The sequence below is a fragment of the Rhincodon typus genome, chromosome 27, assembly GCF_021869965.1.
Source record: "Rhincodon typus isolate 14 chromosome 27, sRhiTyp1.1, whole genome shotgun sequence".
Lineage (NCBI taxonomy): Eukaryota > Metazoa > Chordata > Chondrichthyes > Orectolobiformes > Rhincodontidae > Rhincodon > Rhincodon typus.
Genome location: NC_063358.1, coordinates 25606784 through 25634392, shown reverse-complemented (window position 1 = coordinate 25634392; position 27609 = coordinate 25606784). Strand labels below are relative to the sequence as shown.

The 27609-nt window shown below is 40.3% G+C and overlaps 1 protein-coding gene across 1 annotated transcript in view; it reads right to left on the bottom strand.

Annotated features, from left to right (window-relative positions):
• LOC109918098 (bone morphogenetic protein 7-like) overlaps positions 1-26858 on the bottom strand; it is a 75299-nt gene extending 48441 nt beyond the window's left edge. The window contains exon 1 of the mRNA XM_048613137.1: positions 26468-26858. Within this exon, the coding sequence (XP_048469094.1) occupies positions 26468-26858 (391 nt within the window). The remainder of the gene's footprint in view (positions 1-26467) is intronic.
• Positions 26859-27609: the final 751 nt, after the last annotated feature.

The following is a 27609-nucleotide window of genomic DNA, read 5'->3' as shown; positions in this document are numbered from 1 at the left end:
AAATCAGGAACAAAAACAGAAGTTGCTGGAAAAGCTCAGCAGGTCTGGCAGCATCTGTGAAGAAAAATCAGAGTTAACGTTTCGGGTCTGGTGACCCTTCCTCAGAATTGATGCTGCCAGACCTGCTGAGCTTTTCCAGCAAATTCTGTAAACAAAATGTAATTCATTTCAAAGGTGACGAATTCATGATGTAAATTTAATGCTCATTTATAAAACACTTATACTAATACCACTGTTTGCTGAATTTTCTAGATGGGATGTGATTAAAAGGTTTTTTAAACATGTCTAATGGAATGTATTGTGCCACAAGAAACTTTCACCTTAGTCACACACACATGGATGATCTAATGCAATTATGTAAAAAAAACTACTGTAATAAAAAGAACTTCTGCCAAATAAAACAGAATATAGAAACATGTGTGGATCCTTCAGCCTCTGACATAGCAAGATTAATATTTCAGGCATGACATTTCAGCAATACAAGCTCTGGTTCTGAAATTCCAGAGTTTCTCCCAGACTTTTTTGTTGCAACTGTGGCAGAACCAGTTAAAGCCCCAGACAATATAATCTGCTGAAAGCAGCTGTTTGCACTATTTATATGGAGGATTCTGCTGGTCTTCCACTGAAATTATAACAAGAAGCCAGGAGAACTGCCAAATGCCAGGCTCTGTGTCTTTATTTTATACAGCTGGAGTTAAAATGGAAGCTATCCTTCCTCACTGGAATTCAAAATGGAGGAACACAGGCAGTATGTCTTGTCAAAAGACAGTGTATGTGTTGTGAAGCCAAGCACCACCAACTTGTGGTTGGGGTAGTTTACTGCCATCATCCATTGCCTTAACTGGGTTTAATGGTCTTCTGGATTTACACTGATAGAGAAAAAATAAATAGTGAGTCTTAACAAGAAGATGCTTTTGTCTTAAACAGGATGTAGAATGTTGCAAAACAGTAATCAGGTATAAGTTATATTGGTATGTTAGACACTGTTTCTATGACAACTGGGGAACCTGTGAATATAGGGCGTCATTCTACAAGATCATAAAGTATTTTGTCTTTCCCCATCAAAGTCTTTATGAAGTCATCAGATTAGTTGATGCTTAATACAGTCTCTAACATTAACCTTTTTAGAACCATGACCTTATTCATGAAAGGAAACACATTCTAGCTGATTAAGTATTGTGCTGTTTCATTTCGCTCATTACGTTACAGAATCTGAAAATAAATAATTGTATGCTTTGCTCTTGTGATGTGTTATCTTTCAATTATTTTTCATCAATCTACTCAGACATGTTATGGCACACCTCTGACGAAGGTGAGACTTGAACCTGGACCTTCTGGCCCAGAGGAAGGGATACTACCACTGTACTGCAAGAACCAAATTATGGCACATTCTCTAATATCAGAAATTGTGGTGTGGGCATTCTTTAGTGAGTGAATATGTGCTCTGAAGAAAAGTCTCATTGAACTTAAAATGTTAACTCTGTTTATCGCTCCATAATTGTGCCAAACCTGTTGGGTTTCTCAAGCATTTTCTGTTTTTATTTCAGATTTCCAGTATCTACAGAATTTAACCTTACATAGAATAAGGTATAGTTCAAATTTCAATGCACAAAGGAACTTGTTCTTAATTTGTAAAAGAAGAACATTTTGTGTAGCGCAGAGGGAACTGATCAGTATCAGAAGGCTGCTGGTAGACAGTGAGTTCAGGAGCTGAGGGATTTCCAAGTGCCTCACACCTGTGGTGTGTGTGGAATGGTGGGACAGAGCTCACCACAGAAATCTGGATTGTACTTTTGGATCCTAGTGGAGTGGAACAGCCCTCTCCTCTTCGCCAAATTGTAAATGTGTTTTTTGTACGTACAAGTGTCCCTTAAACATACTAACCGGCTTCCTAACAGCTTCACCTGATGGGCTTGGCTCCAGTAGGCACTTGTTCAGGACCAGGCTAAAATTCCATTGGGGTTTCATCTGCATATCATAGGACACCCAATTTCCACTTATTGAGATAAGTGACCTGACAGTCAGCAGGAACGTCACCAAAACTGGTGCCTTAGAATCGCAGAGCAGTGGAAGAGTGAACTTCTCTATTTTAACTGAGGTCCCATGCTTTTCTTGACTGTTTTGAAAGGTTGAAATTGCTACTGATGTCTCAGGCTTCCAAAAGCTCCATCTGTATTCTTCAGTCACCTTATTTTAATTATCATAGGGATGTGAATTAGCACAGTGGATTGCTGCTTAATGAAATGTCAGGTTATAAAACAATTCTTAAAAGAGGCACAAGTTCTCGTAAAATAACCCACAAGACAGACTCACTGAGTCAAGTCAAAATGACATGATCACAGCACAGGTATGATTATGGTTTTTAAAAACCAAATTTCCAGAGTAAAACAAAAGTATTGAAACCATTTGTAGTCAAACAGGAACAACATTAGTTCCGGTACACATTTCAACTCAGCTACAATACATGGCTTTAGCTGACCTTTCAGAGTAAGCAATAAAGGTTCCTCCACACACTAACCCAACGCACCATAACACAATTATTGTTCAAGAGGTTCACTTGGTTTCAGAGATAAAGGCAGCAAATGACTTCAGAATAAACTTCAAAACATAAAACTAGCAAAACAACTGTAGTAACATTTTTCTAGAGGCCTTTGTTGCTTCTCACCAATTGTAGATATTTTTAAGTAAAGCAGAAAGTTTAGTTTGACTTCACTAAATCTTTGTTAAGTACAAAAATATATCTTGCCTTGAAACTTAGATGATACTTTATGAAATGAGAACAACACATGCATCTTAATACAGAAAGAAATACTGGTGGAACGGCCTAAGATGAAGATCGGATCAACATTTGGAATCATTGTGGGTCTATGTACAGTAAATGGACTACATAGTTCAAAAAGGCAGCTCACCCCCATCTTCTTAAGGGCAACTAAGGACAGGTACTACATGCCTGGCAAGCCAGCGATGCTCAAGTCCCAGGAATGAATTAAAAACAATTGTAAAATAGCTCTGGCCAATTTGCACAGGGTGCAGTTGTGACTCAGCAAAGCATAACACAGTGGAATCAATGTGTCTCAGGATGTTTAGCTCGTTTCCTTTATGCTCATTCATTTTCCTCTTCAATGCTCACAGCATCTTTTCTAAGCCTTGCTTTGTCCTGCCTTTTTGTGTCTTGCCATCTCATTAAGGACTTACAGGCTCTCAGTACATCTGTTTTGCTTTGCTACTTAGCACAGACACAATGGCAAGCAATAAGTCATCTTTGCTAGCAATGAGGGGTTGGATACATTGCTATATGGCACTTTGTTATATCAACGTCACACCTGTAGAATGTGTCAGCAGCTTATGTGGAAAGCCGAATCAAATGGCCATGTCATAAAGTCAAGGGGGAGTCAGTCAGATTGAGGGACAAATGATAGTCAGGGATATAACCGCAGTAAGTCAAGTGCAGCGTCTAATCTCAGTCCAGGGGTTGAACACAGTTAGTTGGCCACTTGTGATGGTCAGAGTCAAGAGTTTTGTATTTTGTCATTCCTGCACATCCAGTGCAACCAATCCAGGGTTTAGCTGTAAGTCAGTCAAAGAGCTGCACATAAAACAGTCCGGGGTCTGTTCACCAATCATTTTGGCTGTCATTCCAAGTTGGTCAGTCCTGGACAATGATAGGATGGGCATTAGGGAAAGAGTAGCACTCTTTCAGGCAGTGTCCGATCCTGGTATATATAAAAATAAAACAAAGAACTGTGAGTACTGGAAATCTGAAACAAAAACAGAAAGTGCAAGAGAACCTCAGGAAATCTGGAAGCATCTATGGAGAGAAAAACAGCGTTAAAGTTTCAAGTCCAGAGAGCCTTCATCAGAACCCTTATGTGCACTGTGAAGGGCTATTCATGGCTGGCTGTGTTTGATATGGTGCACAGCTTGGCTTTCTCGATGGTGCCAGTGGTGGAAATCCCAAAATATCCTGGTAGTAGCGAGTATGTCTATTGCTGGTGAGCATAAGAAAGCATGTGAGCAGCATCTTAGAGAATGTGTGGTGCGTCAATAATAAGGTGGACTGTGAGACATAACTCGCTACAGCACAAAGACAGAAACCCTCATGAAGCTCCCGAAAATTAACACTTAGCTGATTTTTGGTGAAATTCAGTCCTATGTCTCCTTATACCTTTCTTAGCAGTTCGGAAGATGGTAATCAGATTCAGTGTTGTGCAGCTTCTGTAACAATGAGTGTTTTCCTGCTAAGTTGAGGAGATTTTGCATATGAAATAGTAGCACTTGCTCAAGTCAAGTTGCTCAGCTGTATGCAGATGAGAACTCATCAAGGCAGGTGGTGCAATGGCACTCTGAGAATGGTCTTTTCTGTGTCTTATAATGAATTGCTTTTGTTTTGCTTTTGCCAAGCTCTCCAGCTGCAATTAATGAAAAAGGAGGGAAGAGAAATTCATGCCTGCCCTGGGTATTTCAGCTGAGAAATGATTGTCACGCATTTGTGTAACTCCAGAGAAGCAGAAAATAGTGTTGTGTCTCTGTCACTCCACAGTAGGTTCCCATTCTCAGCCTTCAAGGAATGTGCTGTGCAAAAAAAAACGACATGGCCTTGGGCAAAGAAGGAAAATTGAGTAGTAAGGGTCCTGTATATTGTGCCCTTTAAACAGAGCAGCAACTTTGAAAGCTCCTGATCAGGCAGATCAAAATCAACCCCTTTAAGTAAATTTGCAAGCTATTTAATACGATTGCATACTTAAATGAATCAGACACACAATACATTAAAAACAAATCAATGTACATTGTTCTTGTCCTTCCCTAAAATACAGGACTTGGTATATTCTGATTCCTCATGACAAGTTCTCATAGCTCGGAGAAATAAAAAGAGCTGAACAACTTTTAAAAATAGGAGGAGAATACAAAAACTTCAAATAAAAGCTGCAAAATTCTCTACAAATGTGCAATAATTTCCCTCCATTTAGAGTCCTGTTTTTATAGGCACTTTTCTCCACCCCTGAAATTTCATAAATGACAGTGCTCAAAGAAAATTAGGAAAAAAATCATGATATTCTTTCAATGCTGTTATGATTTTTCTTCAGGATTGCTCACAGTAGTGCCTAACAGATTAAACTTGAACATTTTGGAAATTCCAGGACAATCTGGATTGTTTTTGGAAACCTTGTATCAGTTAATGGAATGCGGCATTGGGGATACTTTTGGTAGGGCAGGTTGCTCCTAAACTGAAGCTATAGAAACCTGGAAGGTAGCCTATGTTTAAAAATAAATACTTAAAGTTGGCTTTATTTTCAATTGTTTTTTATCATTTTCAAAATTGAGAGTTATTTTTCAAACTTACATTTAAGTATTGAGAGAATTTAAAAAATTGTTTTAAATCCATATTTTAAGTTGAGGCTTAAGCGATTGCTTTGACAAGGAAGACGAGGATCAGTAGGGAAGTCAGGCTGAAAAGACACCATATGCTTCCTTTACCAAACAAAAGCTGAGTTATGCCAGCTGCCAGACAGCTGCAGGCATAGCCCTTAAGAAAATCCTTGAGCTGACAAAGATCCAAGGCCACTTTTGAAATGAACTCTCCTCTAGTATTCATTTTCTCTGACAACAAGTTCAACTCAGTTGTTGGCTTAATTATTCTCAACAACTCTCTCAGTTGCCATTTAGAAAGTTTCTGCTGTTCCTCTAACCATGCATTCTCCACCCTGACCCAAATCATTCAATACATAGCCATCTGTATGAAAAATATCTTGCTGACAACAAATCTGAAAACCTTCCTATGTTGCACTCATTCTTGTGCTAGACTTGCAAGTGGCTGGCCAATGATTTGCAGCGAGAACGGCAGAAGTTTTAAGTGCTACCATTTAGCTGGTCTTGGGTCACCACTCTTTTTCCCTTTAAGAATCCTGAAGGCAGGTTGAGTATCATTATCCCAGAAGGCATTTTGCTAAAAGCTTCTCCACTTCCTATTTTGCCTCCTTTGAATTGAACAGAAGACCCTTTTAAATGTGCTGAAGAAGCACCAGCTTCAGTCATTTCATTGAGCACTCAATAGTGCCAAATTGAACGGATACAATATAGATAGTGGATGGGATCTTATCATCTTTGAAAATACTCTTGTATTGGGAACAAATATGCGACCCAACCAAGAGTCGGCACCACACATGTATGATTTTCCCCAGAGGCATCGACAATGAAGATTCTGCCTCTGTGAGCATCTCTAGTTAAGTGAGGGAACACAATAATTCTTGTACCTTTCCTTGGCAGTACTTGTTCTTGCCCTATCCAAGGTAGCTTTCTTGCGCCTTTGCAAATTTATTTTTGGCCAGGATAAACACCCAATCAGCCAACTGTAATTTCCTGAACAAAGCTTCTCGTTGTTCTGAGTAGTATTTCCAAGAGCCATTATAATAGTATATCATTAAGGTAAACTACACAATTAGGAACACTGATTGCAACTTGATTCATTACTCTCTAGAATGTTGCAGGAGCATTTTTTTTAGTCCAAATGGCACCACTCAGAATTGGAAAAGACTGGATGATGTGACAAAGTTCAGCTTTTATTTTGAGCTCTGTGTGTTAAAGGAACTTACCAACATTCCTTTAACAAGAAAACTGGCACTGCAAACACAAAATTTCAAGTGAGGAATTAGGTAGGAGTCTGGCCTTTGTTACTGCATTGACCTTTCAGCGGTCTCTGCAGAATCTGGTTAAAACATCAGGCCTAAGCCCTAAAACAAGTGGAGAATTCCAGCTGCTTTGACTGGGTTAAATTAGGCAGTTTTCAGACATGTACTAGATTTCTGTTTCCACTTAGACTTGTTCCTCTGGACCTAAGCAAAAGAATGATGTTTGATAGGACAGGATTCTCCTACATACATGGCTAATCATGCATGGCTAAAGTCGTATACCCAGGATTGACCCTACAGACTCTTTTAAATTCTGTCAGTAACGTTGTTAGATTTTTTTATTCTTCTGTCTCTAAATATGAAAGCATGGCATCTAACCTCCCTAACAGTTCATTCATTGAATCGCTACAGTGTGGAAGCAGGCCATTCAGCCTATCAAAGAGCATCCCACCCAGACCCACCACCCTACTCTATTCCTGTAATCCTGTCTTTCCCATGGATAATCCACCCAGTCTGCACATCCCTGGATACTATGGGCAATTTAGCATTGCTAATCCACCTAACTGCATATCTTTGAACTGTCGGGGGAAACCAGAGCACCTGGAGGAAAGCCACGCAGACATGGGGAGAACGTGCAAACTCCACACAGACAGTTGACCGAGGTTGGAATCGAACCCAGGTCCCTGGTGCTGTGAGGCAGCAGTACCAATCATTGAGCCACCATGCCACCCATTAGCTAACAATATGATAGGTGGTTAAGGACAGAAGGTTAGTTATGGACCTCCCTTTCTGGTTTACCTTGTAAAAGGAATAAAAATCAATATCTTATCATATTTGGCATGGCTAATAAGCCTATTCTGTCATAGTTATTTGTTATTGTGTAAGGTGCTCTTGAACTACCTTGTAGGCTCCTCTGAGCCATTCTTGAAACACGGATACATAGTCTAACATGGATAACTCATCTTTCTGTCCTGCAATTAGTTTCAGAGGACATTATTATATGTCCATAAACTAATTCAAAAAGGACTAGAACCAGCACAAAAACAAAGTTGCTGGAAAAGCTCAGCAGGTCTGGCAGCATCTGTGGAGGAGAAAACAGAGTTAACGTTTTGGGTCCGGTGACCCTTCCTCAGAACTGATGGTGGCTGGGAAAACGTCAGTTTATATGCAGAAAATAGGGAGGTGGGTGGAGTAGGGAGTAAACGATAGGATAGAGCCCAAAGAGAGAGAAAGACAGTTGGACAGACAAAGGAGTCGTTAACGATCAGGCTGGGAGGGTGAGTAATTGTTAATGGAGACTGTTAGTGACTAACAACGGGGGGTGTGTAGTGGCAGGCTATGTGGTAACAAGGCCTAGTGTGTGGGCGAGGGGCGTGAGACATGGGAGAGTTTAGGCCCTAAAATTATTGAACTCAATATTGAGTCCGGAGGGCTGTAGGGTCCCCAAGCGGAAAATGAGGTGTTGTTCCTCCAGGTTGCGCTGGGCTTCATTGGAACACTGTAGCAAGCCGGAGACAGGGATGTTGGCCAGGGAGCAAGGTGGTGCATTGAAGTGGCAGGCAACAGGTAGTTCAGGGTCTTTTTTGTGAGCAGAACGTAGATGTTCTGCGAAGCGGTCGCCAAGTCTACGCTTTGTTTCCCCAATGTAGAGGAGACCACATTGTGAGCAGCGAATGCAGTAGACTAGATTCTTGGAAGTGCAGGTGAAGTGTTGCTTTACCTGGAAGGTATGTTTGGGCCCTTGGATACTGGGGAGGGAGGAGGTAAATGCGCAGGTGTTGCACCTTTGCCGGTTACAGGGGAAGGTGCCGTAGGGCTGTGGGGAGGTGTTGGTTGTGAAGGAAGTATGGACCAGGGTGTCCCGGAGGGAACAGCCCTGCGGAAGGCGGACAAGGGGGGTGGTGGTGGGAATATGTGTCTGGTGGTGGCATCTTGCTGGAGGTGGCGGATATGGCGTCTGATGATCTTCTGGATGTGGATGCTGATGGGATGATAGGTGAGGATAAGGGAAACCCTATCGCTGTTGCAGGAGGGAGGAGAAGGGGTGAGGGCAGAAATGCGGGAGATGGGTCGGACCCGATTGAGGGCCCTGTTGACAACGGAGCTGGGGAATCCTTGGCTGAAGAAGAATGTGGACATTTCGGAGGCTCCCTTGTCGAAGTTGGCCTCATCTGAACATATGCGATGGAGGCCAACATCTCCCTGGCCAACATCTCTGTCTCCGGCTTGCAACAGTGTTCCAGTGAAGCCCAGCGCAAGCTGGAGGAACAACACCTCATTTTCCACTTGGGGACCCTACAGCCCTCCGGACTCAATATTGAGTTCAATAATTTTAGGGCCTAACCTCTCCCATGTCCCAGCCCCCCACCCCACACATCAGGCCTTGTTACCACATAGCCTGCCACTACACACCCCCTGTTGTTAGTCACTAACAGTCCCCATTAACAACTATTCACCCTCCCAGCCTAATCGTTAACAACTCCTTTGTCTGTCCAACTGTCTTTCTCTCTCTTTGGGCTCTATCCTATCATTTACTCCCTATCCCACCCACCTCCCTATTTTCTGCTTATAAACTGACACTTTCCCAGCCACCATCAGTTCTGAGGAAGGGTCACTGGACCCGAAACGTTAACTCTGTTTTCTCCTTCACAGATGCTGCCAGACCTGCTGAGCTTTTCCAGCAACTTTGTTTTTGTTCCTGATTTACAGCATCCGCAGTTCTTTTGGTTTTTACCAGAACCAGCACACTCATTTGGTGAGTCTTCTACAGCAAATAAAAGAAATTCAAGTTCTTTGTCCCAGTCATGAGAGTATTCATGGCAATATACTTTAATTATCATTTTGAGGGTTTGATGGTACTTTTCTAATGCTCCTTGGTCTTTGGGGCAGGATTTTAACTATGTTATACCCAGACTATTCATAACTTCTTGGAAAGTTTGAGACACGAAATTGGAACTTTGGCCCAACTGGATCTTCATCATTAATCAATATGGAATGAAGAACCGGGTTAACTTCTCTGCTACTCCCCCAAAAGAAATTGATATCAAGGGAATGGTCTCTGGGAATTAATTAGCTATATGAATAATTGTAAGGACACACTAGTAATTGCTATGTCTTTCATTAAAGGTCCCACACAGTGTCTCAACCTCTTACTAAATTGTTCCTTAAACATGGAATGACAATTAAAGGTACCAGGTCAATTGCACAATGTGGTTTTCCAATCATGTGACAGGAGCTTTCCTTAATATTTCTTGATGTTAATCAATGGGGGCAATAGCACTATCATCTGCAGCTCAATGAGGAAATTTCCACTTCTTCATCAAAATCCCATTTTTAATTCAGTAACATGCTGTAACTCCCTCAGCTTCAACTTCAGTTTGAGTCAGTTAGACTACCTTAAACTCTGGCCTGCCATGCTGAGTCTTGACCTCAGAAGTCTTGTTAAACACTTTTTTTGGATTTTCCAAATTCCCAAATAAAGTTTCAGGTAACCAAATATCTGTATGTGGTGCAAATGTGACCTCTGATGATAAGCTTTGTTAAGCAATTTCTTGGGTCACGACACATGAAGGAAAAATTCCTGGAACCTTTTACTGTAACTGCTGTAATCTTTGTTCCTGCCAAATCATTCCCCAGAAGTAGGTCAACTCCATCTATGGGTTAACGATCCCTAAAGTTAACAATCCAGATTTTAGGTCATACATGAGGTGTACTCAATAAAATGATATGAATGTTAGCTCCCTGCTAATATTGTTAACTAAATCTTTGGCATTCATAGAGTCAGAGTCATACAGCACGGAAACAGACCCTTCGATCCAACCAGTCCATGCTGACCATAATCACAAACTAAACTCATCCCACCTGCTTGCAGCTGGCCCATATCCCTCCAAATATTTCCTATTCATGTACTTATCTAAATATCTTTCAAATGTTGTAACTGTATCTGCATTCACCACTTCTTCTGGAAGTTCATTCTACACACGAACCAGTCTTTGAATAAAACAATTGCCTCTCATGTCTTTTTTTAAAATCTTTAGCCTGTGTGGTGAAGAGGTCATGCCTTTGCCTAGTGAAACACGAGTTTGAACAGCTCCTGTACCATTATGTTTGATTTTAGGCTTACATGCCTCATTGGAGGAAAAGGAGTTACCTTTCCACCTGATTAAAAAAAAACAAAAAAAAATCTCTTTGTAACTCTCAGGTACTTGGTTTACTTTCCTTGCACGCATAGCAGAGTTTATACAAATGTGAACAACTCCCTACTGTGTACTGGATTAGACTCAGGTCCTTCATTGTCAAAGTGTTTGACAGTCAGAAGCCTCCTTTTTAAGTTCCAGTCTTTTATGCTGGTATTCCCTCTTTCACTTCCTTTCCTCTTTCTTTCTCCTTTCCTTTGCTTAAAATGCATTTTTTTTCCTTTCATTCTCCTCTCTCTAGACTGCTACTACTTTTCCTCTTTCCTCCTCTGGACTTCAAGATTTCCGATTTCCATTTGTTTTTCTATTTCAAACTGCTGCATCTGCAGTTGAATTCTAGCCAGCTCAACTGACCCATCTTCTGACTTGCTTTGCTGTTCTTCTAATACGTCTGCTTTCTGAGCTCCTGCTTCTAATTCTAACTTTTGTGACAATTCAATTAGCCTAACCTTGATTTTTACAAAAAAAATCACTTGGATAAATCTTTCATCTCTTCTGACAAGTAAGGATCTGAGTATAATCCAATACCAGGAATTGTTTAAATTTATATAAACTCTGCTGAGTGTGCTGGGAAAGTAAACTAGACTTTGCTGAAAGAATTAACAACTACATAAGTCATTTTAATATAATAATGTACAAGAAACCTGGTTTTTCCTTTTGTCCCTTTTCCAATATTAGCCTATTTCCAATTCAGCAATGTCTGCCTTGAGTATTAAGCAAGATGCTGATTTTCTGGCAGATGGGAGCAACGCACTAATGCTCTTGCCCCACCACTCTATGGATCAAAATATAAATTTAACGATAGTTTATCCAAATTACAAGAAGCTTTCTCTACATTAGACTTAGAATGAAATGATCCAGTTAACAGATTTCTTTAATAATTAATTTATCATAAAACAAAGCCCAGAGAAGGTGCAGAATTGGTTAATTGACACAATTTGTAAATTTGAAAATATGCATGCTTACCCCTCTAAATAATACAAAGCACTCACTTTCTCTTCAGGTACAGAGAAACAAAATAGTTTCTCTCTGCAGAAATTCACTAGGCAGACACAACTTGCTCAAGAAATACAATATTAAGAAGTTCAGTCACTCTTCCAGAAGAAGTCAGGTTTCATTCTAATTCACCACTAAGTTTCTTCAGATATAGGAAACAAAAGCTGAGCAGTTTGTTCTTCATCGGTTATCCCAGACTGATTCCTAATCAGAAACAACTCTCCAACCCACACAATACTCAAAACAAGACAGCCACTATTCCATTATCATTCAAAACTCAAGTTGTCAAAACACTATTGAATATGAAGCAGCTTAACGACAGATGGTGGGGTCTAATAGGAGGTCCCCTGGTGTGGAATCAATGGAAGAAGCCATGGCAGGTAAAATGTAACAAATGTGAAATGAAAATTTGCTATAGCTGCCAGACCATCACTGCCTGCTGCTGAAAGGCTACCTCTGGGCAGCTGCTGTGGTCTGGCATCACTGAGACACAGACGTTCTGCTCCATGGTCATAACTGGCCTTTTAATGACTTCAGCGAGTAGATGCTCTATGCCTAGCCTGGCCTTTCCCACAATAGCTTGCAGGTGGGACAGGTTTGCTAAGTTAAACACCTGTCTGTCTTTGTTCCGGTACCCCTCATGTCAGGATAAATATCCAGTGCCAAGCCTCTGGGGTGGGGAAGTTGTGGTGCATCTTTGGCAATATAACTACCAATAAGGCAAGTTTGTTCACAAGGACACAAAACAAATACATGAAAAACATTTAGCATATTACATCTCCTCAATCTTGTAAAGTCCACAAATGTCTTATGTTATCTAATTGTATCATAAATGTATTTATTAGTTTCATTTCCAGCTATCAGGAAGCTGATTATAAGTGTGAAAAAGTTTACTGCAACATCTGTTCAAATTGCATTTTTACCAGTTTATACCAGTACATTCCTTTGCCCTAAGCCTTGGCTTATCTAGTCTTCATGGTCATTCTAATGTTACAGAAAATCATAGAAACTAGGAGCATGATTAGGCCATTTGGCCCTTTGAGCTTGCTCTGTCAGTCAATATGATTATGTATGATCCTCTATCTCAGTGTTGCATTCCCATTTTCTCCCCATACCCCTTGATGCCTTTAAAATCTAAAATTTTATTTTGCTTTCTTGAGTATATTCAGTGACTTGGCCTCCACAGTCTTCTGTGGTAAAGAATAGAGATTCACTACCCTCTGGGGAAAAAAATCTTTCCTCATCTCAGTCCTAAATGGTCTACCCCCTACCCTAAGATTCTGTCCCCTGATTTTAGAGTCCTCAACCAGGGAAATCATCCTCCCTGCATCTAATCTGTCCAGCCCTGTTAGAATTTTATACATTTCAATTAAAACCCCTCTTATCCTGGTAACCTCTGGTGAATAAAGACCCAGTGGAACTAATCTTTTCTCACAGAACAGTCTTGCCATCACCGTTATCAGTGTTGTGAACATCTGCTGTACTCCCTCAATGGCAAGTTTATCCTTTCTTAGCTAAGGAGATCAAAACCACACAATACACAAGGTGTGGTCTCACCAAAGCTCTGCAAGACCACAGCAAGACATCTCCACTTCTGAATTCAAATTCTCTTGCAATGAAGTCCAATAGACCAGTTGCCTTGCTTACAGCTTGCTGCACCTGCCTGTCCACCTTCCTTTTCTTTGACTGGTGTACAAGGACACCCAAACTCCTTTGTACATCCACATTTCCTAATATATCACATTTAGCAACTTCATATTTAGCCATGTTGTAGTTGCCGCATATTTACCAACCCATTCAACTTATTGGAATCACCTTGAAGCTCTTTGCATCCTCCTCATAACTCCCAACTAGCTTTGTGTTATCAACACACTTGGAAATTTGGTCTCCCCATCCAGGTCATTTTATATATATTGTGAATGGTTGTATCCCACTAGTAACTCCCACTGTCACTCATAAAAAAGATCCATTTCTTCCTATTCTCTGTTTCCTGTCTATGAATCAAATCTTGATCCATGTCAATATATTGCATGGATAGAGAATGTAATTAGCAAATACTAATGGTGTGATAACAACTACAAGGCCCATGGGGGAAATTACTAATTAATCTCCCTATGGAGCTCTTTGAGTATGAGTTCCCTTGGTAACAGGCAACGGCCTGGCCAGCTGCAACTCATCACCTGTGCTGTTTTTATAAAGTTGATCCATAGAAAAATTGTATAAAGTAGATCCAGATTGCCCTAAACTTGCTCTGCACATAAATTATGCAATTGGAAATATGGGTGATTTACTGGTAGTGATTAAAAAATGAAAAAAAATAGGTGATTTGGTAATGGGTAAAGAAGGCTTCTGGAAATAAAAGAGTAAAACAGACCAAGGATGGGTCTGCAGAACAGTCTGCCCTGGGCTGGGACTAGTGTTTGTATACCATGAGTAGGAGCACTATTTAACAGTAAATGATGTTCCTTTGCAGTCAGGCTTCCTGAGTTAGTACGAATGGTTATTGACAGATCACAACTTTGTCATGATCATTAAAGACAAATAATCAAAGTATCAAAGTAGTAACTTTTTACTTTTTCTAAATGAGACATGTTTCGAAAACTAAATTCTTTATCCCAAAACGTTCCTATTAAGGTGAACACTTAAAAAGGTTAAGAGGAAAATGAATAAGCACTAGAAGAAATTGTTCAAATTATTCAGTTAGAAATAATTCATTCTAGCTCCAATTTTCTTAGGAGGACAGTTAGATAGTGATATTATTTTAAAGTAATATTTCTCTTAAATATACTTAACACTGAAAAAGCACATTTTCTCTTTTACAACTCTGCTACAAGTTTGTCTAATATTAGTGCTTACATTATACATGAACTCAACCAAGTTTCTTTACAGCTCATTCATTGAATGGCTCTGCAAATATAATTAAAGAGTTCAATGTTTCTGTCTCAAGGCCGTGCAAACAAAATAATATAATTCCAGAGTTAAATCCATCCGAACCCCAAAGTCAAACGTGTAAGATTTTCACTGAAAAATAGACTTCCTATTCTTTGGATTAATTGTGAATTGAGGTTAACTCCAGTGCAATAATAAGCCCAATTAAAATAACGTTCAGGGTCCATTGGAACACCTGGATATATCATAAAGTGAGGGAATGAATATTTAATTGGATTGAAAGAACGGATGCACTCAATAAATTTAGTATTTACTGTGCAGAAACAGAGTCATACAGACATTTAAAACAGACTTGTCTGTGTTACAAATAAAGATTTATCTTGGTTCTTGTGCCACACTTTAATGTCTCAATTCTTTTCTCATGACATGTCATTTCTCTTTGTAGTTCCCATGCTAGCTGATATGCCATCTCCCTCTTCAAAGTGCCCATTTGTCATTGTAAATGACAATCCTACCTTTAACCTCCATTTCTTTTCACATTCCTCAAAAATGCTGTTGTCACCAAAATCTGTGCCCAACTTTCATGTCAAACCAATACTTGAAAAATTGAAAATTTCCAATTTATGCTTCATCTCAAACAATTTTTACAATGAGAATTTTTGTTATATTCTTGGAACCAATGAACAGATTCAACAACTCATTACTGTTACCTTAATTTAAAACTGTTATCTGACTATTTCTTATGGCAAGTTTTTCCCAAATACATGGTTGAAAAGGCGACTACTGTATTCTGAAAATCAAAATCAATTCAAAGCTCAGCAGAGGAAGTGATTGTCCAACTATCACAGTGATTCTTTAACCCATTTTAAATCTATTTTAAAAGTAATCAGTTTAGAATGAATTTTATAATAGAAGATCTGATGCCCTTTGTGTGTATCCGATATATCTTTGATGGTCCAGAATACAGCAATGTTTCAAAATCAGTAACATGCTTTGTCCACTGATTCATTGAAGTAAAAGCTTGACATTGGATGGTGCTTTTTCTGCGCAAGTCCCTAACAATTGTTATGAAGTTGTGCAGAGTAAACGTGAATTGGAAAGCAGGAAGCTGGAATTTGTTTGTAAAAAAGTGATAAGGGAGAAGAGTGCATGGTGCCTTTAATAGGTAAAGTGCTTTTCTAAGATTAGAGGTGTATACAGAAAAAAAAAGTGTCTCTTTGTAAGTGAAGATGTACAACCAGTTCTGAAATTGAAACATGTATCAATTGGCTGTGTGATTGGAAACCTTAGGCTTGTTTGAATATTTTGCAACCAGCTGGAATCAGCGAATTAATTTAAACCAAGCACTTAGCGATTGAAAGCCAATCAAATTTAAATCTAATGGTTTTGACAACCTCAGACCAACGCTATTGTATGAAAATTGATATGTCATCCAAGGTATATAATAAGAGGGATTTTGAAAATCGGTGTGAGAGCGAACTTCCATTGGAGAAATAAGCATCTAGCTTTCACAAGAAATCGCTATGCTCTCTACAAAAGCACCATCTATCCATAAAAGGTATTATGGCACTTCTAGCTAAGAGTCCTCATGGAAGATTTCACAGAGAAAACATCCCTGACAGCTACATCAGTGGAAGAAAGGCATTTATGACTTGAGAACAGCAGAAGAAAGATATAAGAGACTAAGTTTTAATTTAATTTCTTATTACTTGAGTTTATATAAGTGGGACTTGTGTTTATCGGAACAGCATACCAGTAGAATTTAGTTCAGTTAGGAAATAGCTAATAGTTAAGGGGGAATTGTTTGGTTTGTTAGTAATTCTGTTAATTTGTTCACTGCTAGGGTTAAATAAATATTGTTATGTGTTCCTTATAAAGTGAGTATCAGAGATTTTCTTCCATTTAACCGCTCTTTTTAACAGATTATAAAGGCAAGGCAAGCTTCTCTGGGTGTTTCAGGTTTAATTATTAGAAAGGAACCTCCACTCCTGCCATAACAAACTGGGGTCTTGTGTTTAGATTTACTTATCAGAGGGGTTTGAACTCCTCTCCATAACATAATGTACAAGTTATGCTTTTTTTTAAAGCAGAAGCTTGCAGCTTGGGAGTCAGCCTTCCCACACTGGATGTACTCATTAGATTCACAGCACCCAGATCACTCCAGGATTCCTCATGGCTACCTGCCTCCACTTCACCTGAGGCATCACACTCTGATACTTCAGGTTCCATAATACCACTGAGCGAACTGCTTCTCTCCCATATCATCCATCTGACTTTTAGCCTCAAGCAATTTCCCTCTGAACTGTTTCCTAAAGCTGTCCTCCAGCTACTGGCTCATCAACATAGATGTGGCCATCTGTGTCCAGTGCATAGCGACTCTGTGGGGTTAAGGGACCCAAAGATTTTATATCTTACTCCAACCCCTGATATGCCAATTTCATAGGAAAATCTTTGCATTAATTGGAAGATCAGTCCTGACAGCTTTGTGATCTATCAATGTTTTTCTTCTCAGCAATTTTCTTTCAGTTATCTTGGATGCCATCTCAAATGCCCGGTTTAGCATATTGGGATGCCCAGCTATCCCTCCATTCATGTGGAATTGGGGTTGGAATGTTGCCTTTGACTTGGGGCATGGGGATAATGTCTGCCACAGCCTCCCCCAACTGGGCAGAGGTTGGGCCCCTCCCATGGTCAGTCTTCCAACTAAGGGCATCAGCACTTAGATCACTTTTGCCCAGTAGTACCTGACCTGGAATCGAAGTAAGCAAGTTCGGTGACATGTTGGGTTTTTGTTGTTTCAAGTCACTTATATTTGAAAGTAGCTGAGAGGGTTGTTGTCTGTAAATGCTTCAAACTCTCCAATGATCAGAATGTCTCTGAACTTTTGATATATTCAAGTCTCATATTGGAGTCATTCTGCATAATTCTCTCCTTTGGCTTGATGCTCCAACTGGTGTAAATGATAACCTGTCTTTTTTGCCCTTGACCGTGTGATAATACTGCTCCTAGGCCAAGGAAGCTGGCAGGAGTTGCCAGTATGAAAGGGAGTTGATGATGCAACAAGTTTCTGTTTGAGGGGTACATGCTAGGGTCTAACTCTGTGTAATGCCCGTGGAGTATCACACCTTGGACATCTTTTCCCACTGGTTTCTTCAACAATATTTGATTTGCTCTGTTAGTTGTGGGGAGTGGGGAAACTAACAGTGCATATACTTACAAAACCTCCTTTAGTAATCAGCCAGAGCAAGAAAACCAGGCAGCTCCCTCTCTGTCTTGGACTGGGGCCACTTCTACTCTTTTAAACTGAAAGTAATGCTGCTAGGGACCACTTCAATACTGCTTGTCATTGTCAGGAGTTGTGCCTTCACTGGTAACGAGGTGCTGCAGGAACCATATCCTTGTCGAGGTCACTTCTCTATGACTTTCAAATTAAACTATGACAAGTTGACCAAGATGCACCCAGTCTTTCAAAGGTCTCCTCAAATGTCGACAGAAGCTGAGTATAGTGTTGAGATAAACAAGGAAGGGGCTGAAAATTAAGGGTGCTAAAAGCTTTTCCATCACACACACAAAGGTGGTAGAGGTATTATAGAGCTTAAATGACACTTTTGTGCATTTGTAAAGTCACCCATGCCCATTTGGAATATTGTCTTTTCATTGTCCAGTTCAGTGAAGGATAGCGGATTGTAATCATGGGCCAAATCAGAAGAAGGGTCGAGGCCCGAAACGTCAGCCTTCCTGCCCCTCTGATGCTGCTTGGCCTGCTGTGTTCATCCAGCTCTACACATTGTTATCTCAGATTCTCCAGCATCTGCAGTTCCTACTATCTCACCTACAGAAATACATAGCACCTTACAGAAATTATAATGCTTCCTCAAAGATGCTTACCCTCGACCTAGGACTGAGAGTCTTTATGTTGAATGCCCAGTAGTTACTACAGATTCTCAGTTTCCCATCTTTCATCTTCATGATGACAATAGAGGACCTGTACAGATTTTATGACTGTTGAGGTTGGTTGGCTCGCCGAGCTGGTTTCTTGTGTCGCAGACGTTCTGTTACCATGCTGGGTAACATCCTCAGTGCAGCCTCCGATGAAGCATCGGTGTGTTTTCCCGCCTGTAGAATCGGGGTGTGTTGGTTCCTTCGGGTTTCATTCTTAAGAAGTCTGCATCCCAGGTGGGAAAACACACCAACGCTTCATCAGAGGCTGCACTGAGGATGTTACCCAGCATGGTAACAAAATGTCTGCGACACAAGAAACCAGCTCGGCGAGCCAAACAACATCAACACCCACATCCGGAGCTATAAATCTACTCCAAAACTTTAGATTTTATGACTGTCAGGTGGATCTATGCTCCAAAATTTCTGCAGGTAGTCCCAGACCTCCTCTCAGTGATGATTGGGATCTGGTGGTAAGGAAACTTTACCGGATGGTCATTGGTCACAATCCAATGGCTCACAAGGTTATAATACCCAATACTATCATCGTCTTTACTGAAAGTTATTCCATACTTGGTGAGAGTAGATACGAACTGCATTCTCTGACTCATCAATGCCCATCTTTGAAATGAGATTGCAGACGTCTCCTCTGGTAGGTCCACTGTTCATGATAGTGGCAGGTTTAGGGACACTTAGAGACGTTCCCAGTTGGAGATAAATACCTTTGTTGCTGACATTGGCAATTTGCACAAGTACCTTATCATTTTCTCCCCACAGTGAAGAGTTTGACTCCCACAATTACACCAAGTGGGAGCTCTGCTACATGTGATGTATGATGCTTTAGCAAGCCCTGATGTCGACTACTTGGATATAGCTGCCATAAGCCTTCTAGAACAGTAATGGTATTGACAGGTAAAATAAAATCACGATGCTCTGCTTCTCAAATCATTCTGGGGTCCCACACTTAGTGAGGGTGCACAGCAAGATCAGCACCTAATTCTATCCTGACACAAGTTTGCAATCTCACATCCTCTCCATCACCCAGACTGTCTAATTCTGCTTCCCTAACATTGCGTTCATCTGTCCTAGCCTAACTGCTGACACAGCCCTCATTAAGGTCTTTGTCAGTAAGAGTGGCAAGGGGAGGAACTTAGGAATAGGAGTAGGCCATTCAGCCCCTCAAGGCTGATCTGTGGCATGATTCCAGTGCCTGCCTTGGGCCCACATCCCCTGATACCGTTACTTAATAAAAATTTGTCTATTTCAGACTCAAATTTAACAACTGAATTAGCATCAATTGCTGTTTGAGGAAGAATTCTCCAAACATGCACTGTCTTTGCATGTAGAAATGTTTTCCTACATTTCTGCTTAATGGCCTGGCCCTAATCCCTTAGACTATGCCTCCTGGTTCTAGAATCTTCAACCAGTGGAAACAGTTGATCTGCATCTACCCTATGTTTCCCTGTTAATATCTTGAAAACCTTGATTAGATCACCCCTTAACCTTCTAAATTACAGAGAATAAAGGTTCTAATTTGTCTAATCTCTTCTCATAACGTAACCCATGGAATCGAGGTATCATCCTTACAAAACTCTGTCAAACTCCCTCCAGTGCCAAAACATCCTTCCTAAGGTGCGGTGCCTAGATCTGCTCATAGTACTCTAAGTGGCGTCTACAAAGAATTTTGTATCACTGCGGCATGATTTCTGCTACTCTATACTCCTGCAATTCAGTCATGAAGGCCAGGATTCCATTAGCCTTTTCGACTTTTTCTGCACCAATGGATGACATTTTAAAGAGCTATGCATCTGAACTCCCAAGTCTCATTGGCAATCCAATGTACTTAACTTTGTGTCTTCTAAAAAATACCCTGACCTAACCATTTTTGGTCCAAAATGGATAACCTCACACTTGCTTATGTTAAGATTTGTCTGCCACGGTTTTGCCCATTCACCTAATCTATCAATATCTTGTTGTCATTTTATGTCGTCGTCAATACTGTCAACAATGCTGCCCAGTTTTGTGTCGCCAGCAAATTTGGATATTTGACTTTTTTCACCATTATCCATGTTGTTTATGAATATTGTGAATAATTGAGGCCCCAACACAGATCCCTGTGGGACCCTAGTCATGTCCTGCCAATTTGAGTACATACCCATTATTTCAATTCTGTTACCTGCCATTCAACTAATTGTCTAAACAAAATCAGCAATTTTTCCTTAATTCCATGGGCTTCCACCTTAGCTAACAATCTCTTGTGTGGGACCTTATCAAAAGCCTTCTGGAAGTCCATATAAGCAACATCCATTAGCTTACCTCTGTGCACCACCTTAGTCACGTCTTCAAAAACAACTTTGAGTTTGTCAGGCATGACTTACTTCTCATGAATCAATGCTGAATCTCCCTGACTAACAGATATTTTTGAGGTGTTCAGTTACCCTATCCTTGACTCCAACAATTTCACCACCACAGATGTTAGATTAACTAGTCTGTGATTTCTTTGTTTTCCCTCTGTCACCCTTCTTAAAGAGCGGAGTGATATGAGAAATTTCCAATCCATACATGCAACTCCTGAATCCAGGGAACTCCGAAAGATTTTATTTAAGGCATTGGTAGTGTGCTCTGCTAACTGTTTTAATACAGGTAGATGGAAACAATCGGGTCCTGGGGATTTGTCACCCTTCAGTTCCATTAATTTCCCCATTTTTGATGATTTACTGAAGCTAATTTTATTTAGAATCTACGCCTGATCCTCTGTTAATTTCTTTGGAACTTTTGGCAAGCTATCCTCCTTTTCTTCTTTCAATACTGTAGCAAATTAATTGTTCAGGATGTCTGCCAGTTCCCCATTATCATTGGCAGTTTCCCCATTATTGGCCTTCAGTGGACCACTCATACAATTACTTAGCTACCTTCCCTTAATAACTATAAAGTATTGATAATGAGGAAGTAAATAGGGTTAGGAGAGACATATTTCTAGGACTAATTATTTCACATCCAAAACACTAAAAGAAATAGGTGAAGAAATTGCAGCTACCTTAGTCAGAATCTTCTGACTGAAGTTTTTCTGACTAAACCCCATGTTCAGGTCTCGCTGATAGAATTGAATTTTCTGCGTCACCAGCATTGTAATGAGGTGGGTGTCTATCATTATTGGTTATAAGGACATCCAGAGGATATCTGATGAGGTGTCACACAAGGAATGAAATTTTCTCAAAGAGACTAGTGGAAATTTGGAATTTGCTCTCTCAGACTTCCGTGGATGCAGAGATCATTTCCATTTCCAAGACTGAGATCAATGGGTTATTTAGGTAAGATTTCAAGGGATATGGAAGAAACGTGGATAAATGGTGTCAAGGGGCAGCTTGGTTGAGATCAACTGAAATGTTAGAAGGGGCTGGATAGCTTATTGCTGTACTTATGGTCCTTCGGAACCTCCTGACTTAGTTACACAAATTCTCTCCAGACCAGCGTCCCTCATCCTCCGTTAGCTTCAGCTCTATCATTCCTGTATCATACCTTGCCTCAATTCCCCTCAGTCATCACATCTGGCTGTCTGACCTACATTGGTTCTCAAATCCCCAAAACATCAAATTTACAACTCTCATTCTTGCATGGAAATCACTTTGACCTTGCCCTTCCCTAACTTTGTAACCTCTAACAGAATTATAATCCTCCAAGAACTCTGCATTCCTCCAACATTGGCTTCTTGGGCTTCTGTAAATTTCTATTCCCCACCATTAGCTTCTGTTCCTTCAGGCCTGAAGCTTTCACATTTCCTCCTATTATGTCTTTCAAGCCCACTCTTTTCCTTTAAAAGCTTCCTTAATAGACACCTCTTTCAGTTACCCTTCCATGCCTCCTCCTTTAACTGGTAAGGACATTTGTCTGATTATGCTTCTGCAATGTCTTTCTACTTTAAATGTAGAATATCAATCCAAGTTATTGGCCCAAAATTTGTGTCAAAATAATGATGAGGCTAATAAGGCCAGCAATTATTTTTATCTCTATGGTACAGCAACTTCAGACAGGTCAGTTATAGGGTTAAACTTGAAGATCAAAGAAGTATTATCTGAATTATGCCTGTCTGTCTTTAGTTTTGCAAAAAGGTACTTTGCTATTTGATTCACTATTAAATTCCATTGAATTGCATGAAGTTGTCTTATTGTATGGTAGACATGAACTAAAATTTGAGATAGTATCATTTCATTTTTTTAAACTTATGTACTAAGTGTGAGTTACTACCTGTCAAATTGACTAGTTCTGAAAATCAACTATTACAAGTGTGGAGATCCAAAGATTCTGGTTTTAATTGGGATTTAAAAAGTGAGAGTTTAGGTTAATTTTTAAAAACTTCTTTCTCTTTTCCTTTTCTTTTCCAATTTTGCTTTCCCTCTCTGTTTCTCTTCTTGTACCTGAAGTGACAATCAATTCACTCACTTTAGCTTACATTTCCATCTCAGACCATTCAATGTGGATTTCACAATCCTCCAATCTCATTAGTTCAGGAAATGCAGTTGCTTTCCTCCTTCACTCATAGAACCAGATTTTTTTTTCCCCTCTCACTGTGGTGCAATTAGCTTGAACTTTCAACAGGTTGTCACACAGAAAATCGTCAGAAACTCTAAGGTATGAAGGAAAAAGTAAATCTAAAGGCAGCTGCCATCAAGTGGCCTGTGACAGCTAAGTATGGCCCATTGATGTGCGCATCATGCTTATTTTAAAGTTATAAAGATGGAGAAGTGAAAGAACTTAAAACTGCCTTTGGAATTGGACGTACTTTGGGGCAAATACAATTCATGCTTTAGAATTTCAGTGTTTCCTGAAACTTTAAAAATAAAATCAATAATTGAATAATCAAGCCAAGTGTACATTTTGTTTAATGAATTTAAGGAGACTATAAATTCTCTCCACGTTCTTAGACAAAGAAATACATGGGATTGAATCTTATAGGGGCCTGAAGATGTGGCTAGAGCAAGAAATCAGGCAGAATTGCCCAAGATGTCTACCAAGGCCCATCTTAACATCAGGGGCAACTTGGTGCACTTCTTAACTATGTTCTGGACATCTTGACAAGATTCTTTCTAGGCAGCAGTGAGTTATTTATTAAGAACAATTACTGCTTGTTAACAACCTTATTAGCTATAAAACTAATCTCATTAATATGCAGCTGACCATCTTTCCATTCACTGTGAGTAATATAGATGTCAAGAATTCAGAGCAGACTCCTGGTGGCTTCAGCTTACCTCGCTCCAAAAGGACCTCCATATTTGACACTGGGCATCATCATTGCATGCTCCATAGGCACCTACACATGCATACCACATTCCTTGACATTTGACACTGGCATCTGATGTGCCAGCTAAGAATCTTCATGGCATATCTCCGATCCACTTATAGTACGCTTCTGTACTTCAATGCTGCATCTCAGGCTGAAATGGCAGCATCATTGTAAAATTGCAGCAGGGACACTTTGTGCTGAAGGACACGCACACAGCTCATGGACTGGAAAAGGTTGCATTTCTGGGCTGTTCGGTTACTTACTCAGTGAGCCTACCTGGACGGTCATAACATCCATGCCTTTCAAGCAGAGATGCCAGGTTCACAGTTCTGCTGGATTGCCGAAATTGTTTATTGCAGAGGCAAAGAAAGCTTGTCATGATTGTCCCCAGTCAAGTCAAGGGTGATAGTTTTCACTCAGAGGGTCCTGGTACAGTCAGTCAGGGGCAGCCTCCAGTAGCTTGGAGGCATAGGGTCAGCTGGCCAGGGCAGTCTGAGTCAACATCTTCATCTCATAAGGCACGAGGAGATAAATGTCAAGTAGCCCACCACCCATATTGACTCTTTCTGCCCTATTGTGGGTTGTTTTCTTCCTGGAATGAGAAGGAGGCAGATGAAAGCAGGTGGCACAGTTGTTATAGAGGTAGTAGGAACTGCAGATGCTGGAGAATCTGAGATAACAAGGTGTAGAGCTGGATGAACACAGTAGGCCAAGCAGCATCAGAGGAGCAGGAAAGCTGATGTTTCGGGCCTAGACCCTTCTTCAGAAATGAGGGAGGGGAAGGGGATTCTGAAATTGTTAAGTTTGGTGCAGATGTCCTGAGTACACAGGGTTAGTGGCAATGGGGGGTTGGGGTGGGTGACAGTGAGTGAGGAAAGATGTTGCAGGCAATTCTGAGAGTGATAGAGCATGAGCCTTGATGGGAGGTAGTTACAGTACCAAAGATAGAGTGAGTATGACACATCAGAGAGAAGATGGACAAGAACATTAATCTTCTTCCTACATTTCTGGGCATTCCTTCAGGGAGAGGACACTGCACTTATAACCTTGGACCAGGCCAGTTTGCTGTGGCTCCTTTGCTACTCCTGGGAGAAGAGGATGTTCTGCCTCTGCAAATCCCTGTCCAGCGGGACCTCTGGTCCCTGCTCACAAAGCAAGATGGCATTTCCTCTCTCTGCCATGGCTGGGGCAAATATGAGGAATCATGTAGGATAGCCCTGGATTGACAGTGTTTGTCTGGGTGCACACTGGCTCAAAGATGGCACCGATGCCAGGGATGTTGGTCCATTCTAGAATAACCCACAATGGTGAGTTCTTCTGGGTACAGCAAATGGTAGAATGGTGCTAGAATCAGATGAGGGAGGCTGCATGGGCGTGGGGTGGCTAGCTAATGAGGTGCATTTGGTGACATGTAGCGAGAAAATGTACTATGCCTCATGGAGAGAAACTGTCCATGAAACCTGACAAAACTGACAGCTAAAAAACACAAGATTCAACCCATGGAAACTACAGAAGGCTATGTGCTGCACATTCATACTTCATGGTTAGGCAAGTGTTAAGTTGTGCTTGGATTTTATCATGTGTTGACAAAACCACAACCATTCAGATCCCCATCCTAAGTTAATTACAGGTACTCTGTAACTCCCACAATTTTTTCTTAAATTGGTAGTGAGCTCCATTGGGTTCTGAAGAAAACAATTATCATCTTATATTAATCCAACATTTACAACCTGATGTTATAGTATCATTATATTAGGAATTAGTGGAAGGAACCTACTGTTGCTATAAAACCATGTGATTCCCATATGACGCACTTAGGTCACCTGAAGGTTTATTCCATAAAGGAATATGTGGAATGTCCAAAATAGCAACTGCAGTTATAAACATTTTCTAATCCAATAAAATAGGAATCACAAACTCTAATAAAATGAAACCGTTTTTTCACAAGGAACATAAAAAAGCCAGCTACCCAGTTACAGTTAACAACTTAAAAGCTACACATTGTCAAAAGGAAACTAACACAATAATCTTCAGGACTACTGTTGACCTTTTTTTCAAAACATTTTATCATATGCAAACCCATATATGAGAATCCATCTGAAGTTAGCTGATACATGTGTGCTTGAGGTCACTGTACAGATGGAAGCATTGAGTGTCAGTAGTACATCCGTGCCTATACAACACTGCACAGCGAACATTTCTTCTACTCTGCATTGAATGAATTCAGAAAATCCTCACCAGGACAATAGTTCCGTGCCACCCTGCATTACTGTTAAGTTTGCAGTTAAACTGCAGCCGCTGTGAAACCAAAGTGCTGAGATTACTTCCACTAACTGGCATCACGTTTTCTAAAATGTAAAACACCATTAAATTGACTTCATGCTCAGATAACACTACAAATTACACACCAATGAGAAGCCAAACTCTGTAGTGTAAGTAGCCTACAACAAGTGTTGGCAGAGGACCATGTCGGCATTCAATTCATTAAAAATGTGGACTGGACACATGTAATTCACAAGGTTTTTTCTTTTCAAACTTACCTACGTTGACAAAGCTCATAATGGTATCTGCTTGACTGAGGAAGGTCTCTTCAAGAGGTCTCCGAGTGTTCTGGAACACATGAAAAGGCAATGAAGCTCCTTGCCACCTGTCTGACTCTTCATTGGCCATGGTGCGATAAAGGTCCAGCATGAAGACTGGAGCAGATGATGAGCGTTTGACAGAAAGCAAAGGTTTGGGACGCCGAGGTAAGCCCAGAATAGACAAGATCTCTTTCTGCATTTCTCGTCTCTCCCTGCTGTTTAGCCTCCGATGGATAAAGCTCGAATGAGACCGCTGCTTCACCAAGCTGCCATTGACCAAGTCCAGAAACAGTCCCAATAAGCAGATCAGAAGAAAAACTGTCTTGTCACCCCTCCGCATTCCAGCCATAACCAATAATTTTGTTTCTTTCAATTGATACTTTTTGTTATAGATGGAAAATTTCAATATTTTGAACCGTATTGAAAATTTTTCCAAAATGCTTCACAATCATGTAATTGGATATTAATATTCCTTAGATGAATTGTATCTGCTGCAATTAAATTACAGACATTGATAGAGGAGAAAGAATTTCAAGAAACTTAAAAAAAGTGCTGCAACTTTAGTACAGTTTTTTGATAATCATGGCTAAAACTGTTCCTCAAACTTTAAATCCCTTCAGAAAATATGACAGTTGAATTCAGTTGCAGACTTACACTTTCAGCTCCTAAGCCTCCAGAGTCTGTATTTATTGAGTCTCAAGCTGCTGAAATGACTCAGGCTGATTCCCCAGGGTTTGCTACTATCTGACTGGTTTGGCTGTTGTAGGATGATAGGTACAACCCCAGGCCATTCAAACACCACAGCATCCGCATACTCCAGACTTGAGCCATACCATCTATATATAGACTAATCACAGCATATTCACAGAATCTTGAGGTTATACAGTGCCCAAATTCAAGCGTCCATGAAGCCTGTCATTTAAAATAAGCTTAACCCTTTCATTTGTTTTATTTTGTTTGTGCTCATTTTTCATTTTAAGGTAGTTAATTTCCAAATGTTTTTAAGTTGCGTTTGAATTTTGGGCTTGTTTGTAATTTGACTGTTTATTTTGCTTTATGAGTTCTATAAAATTCAAACTAAACTTCATCTGTTTCACAGC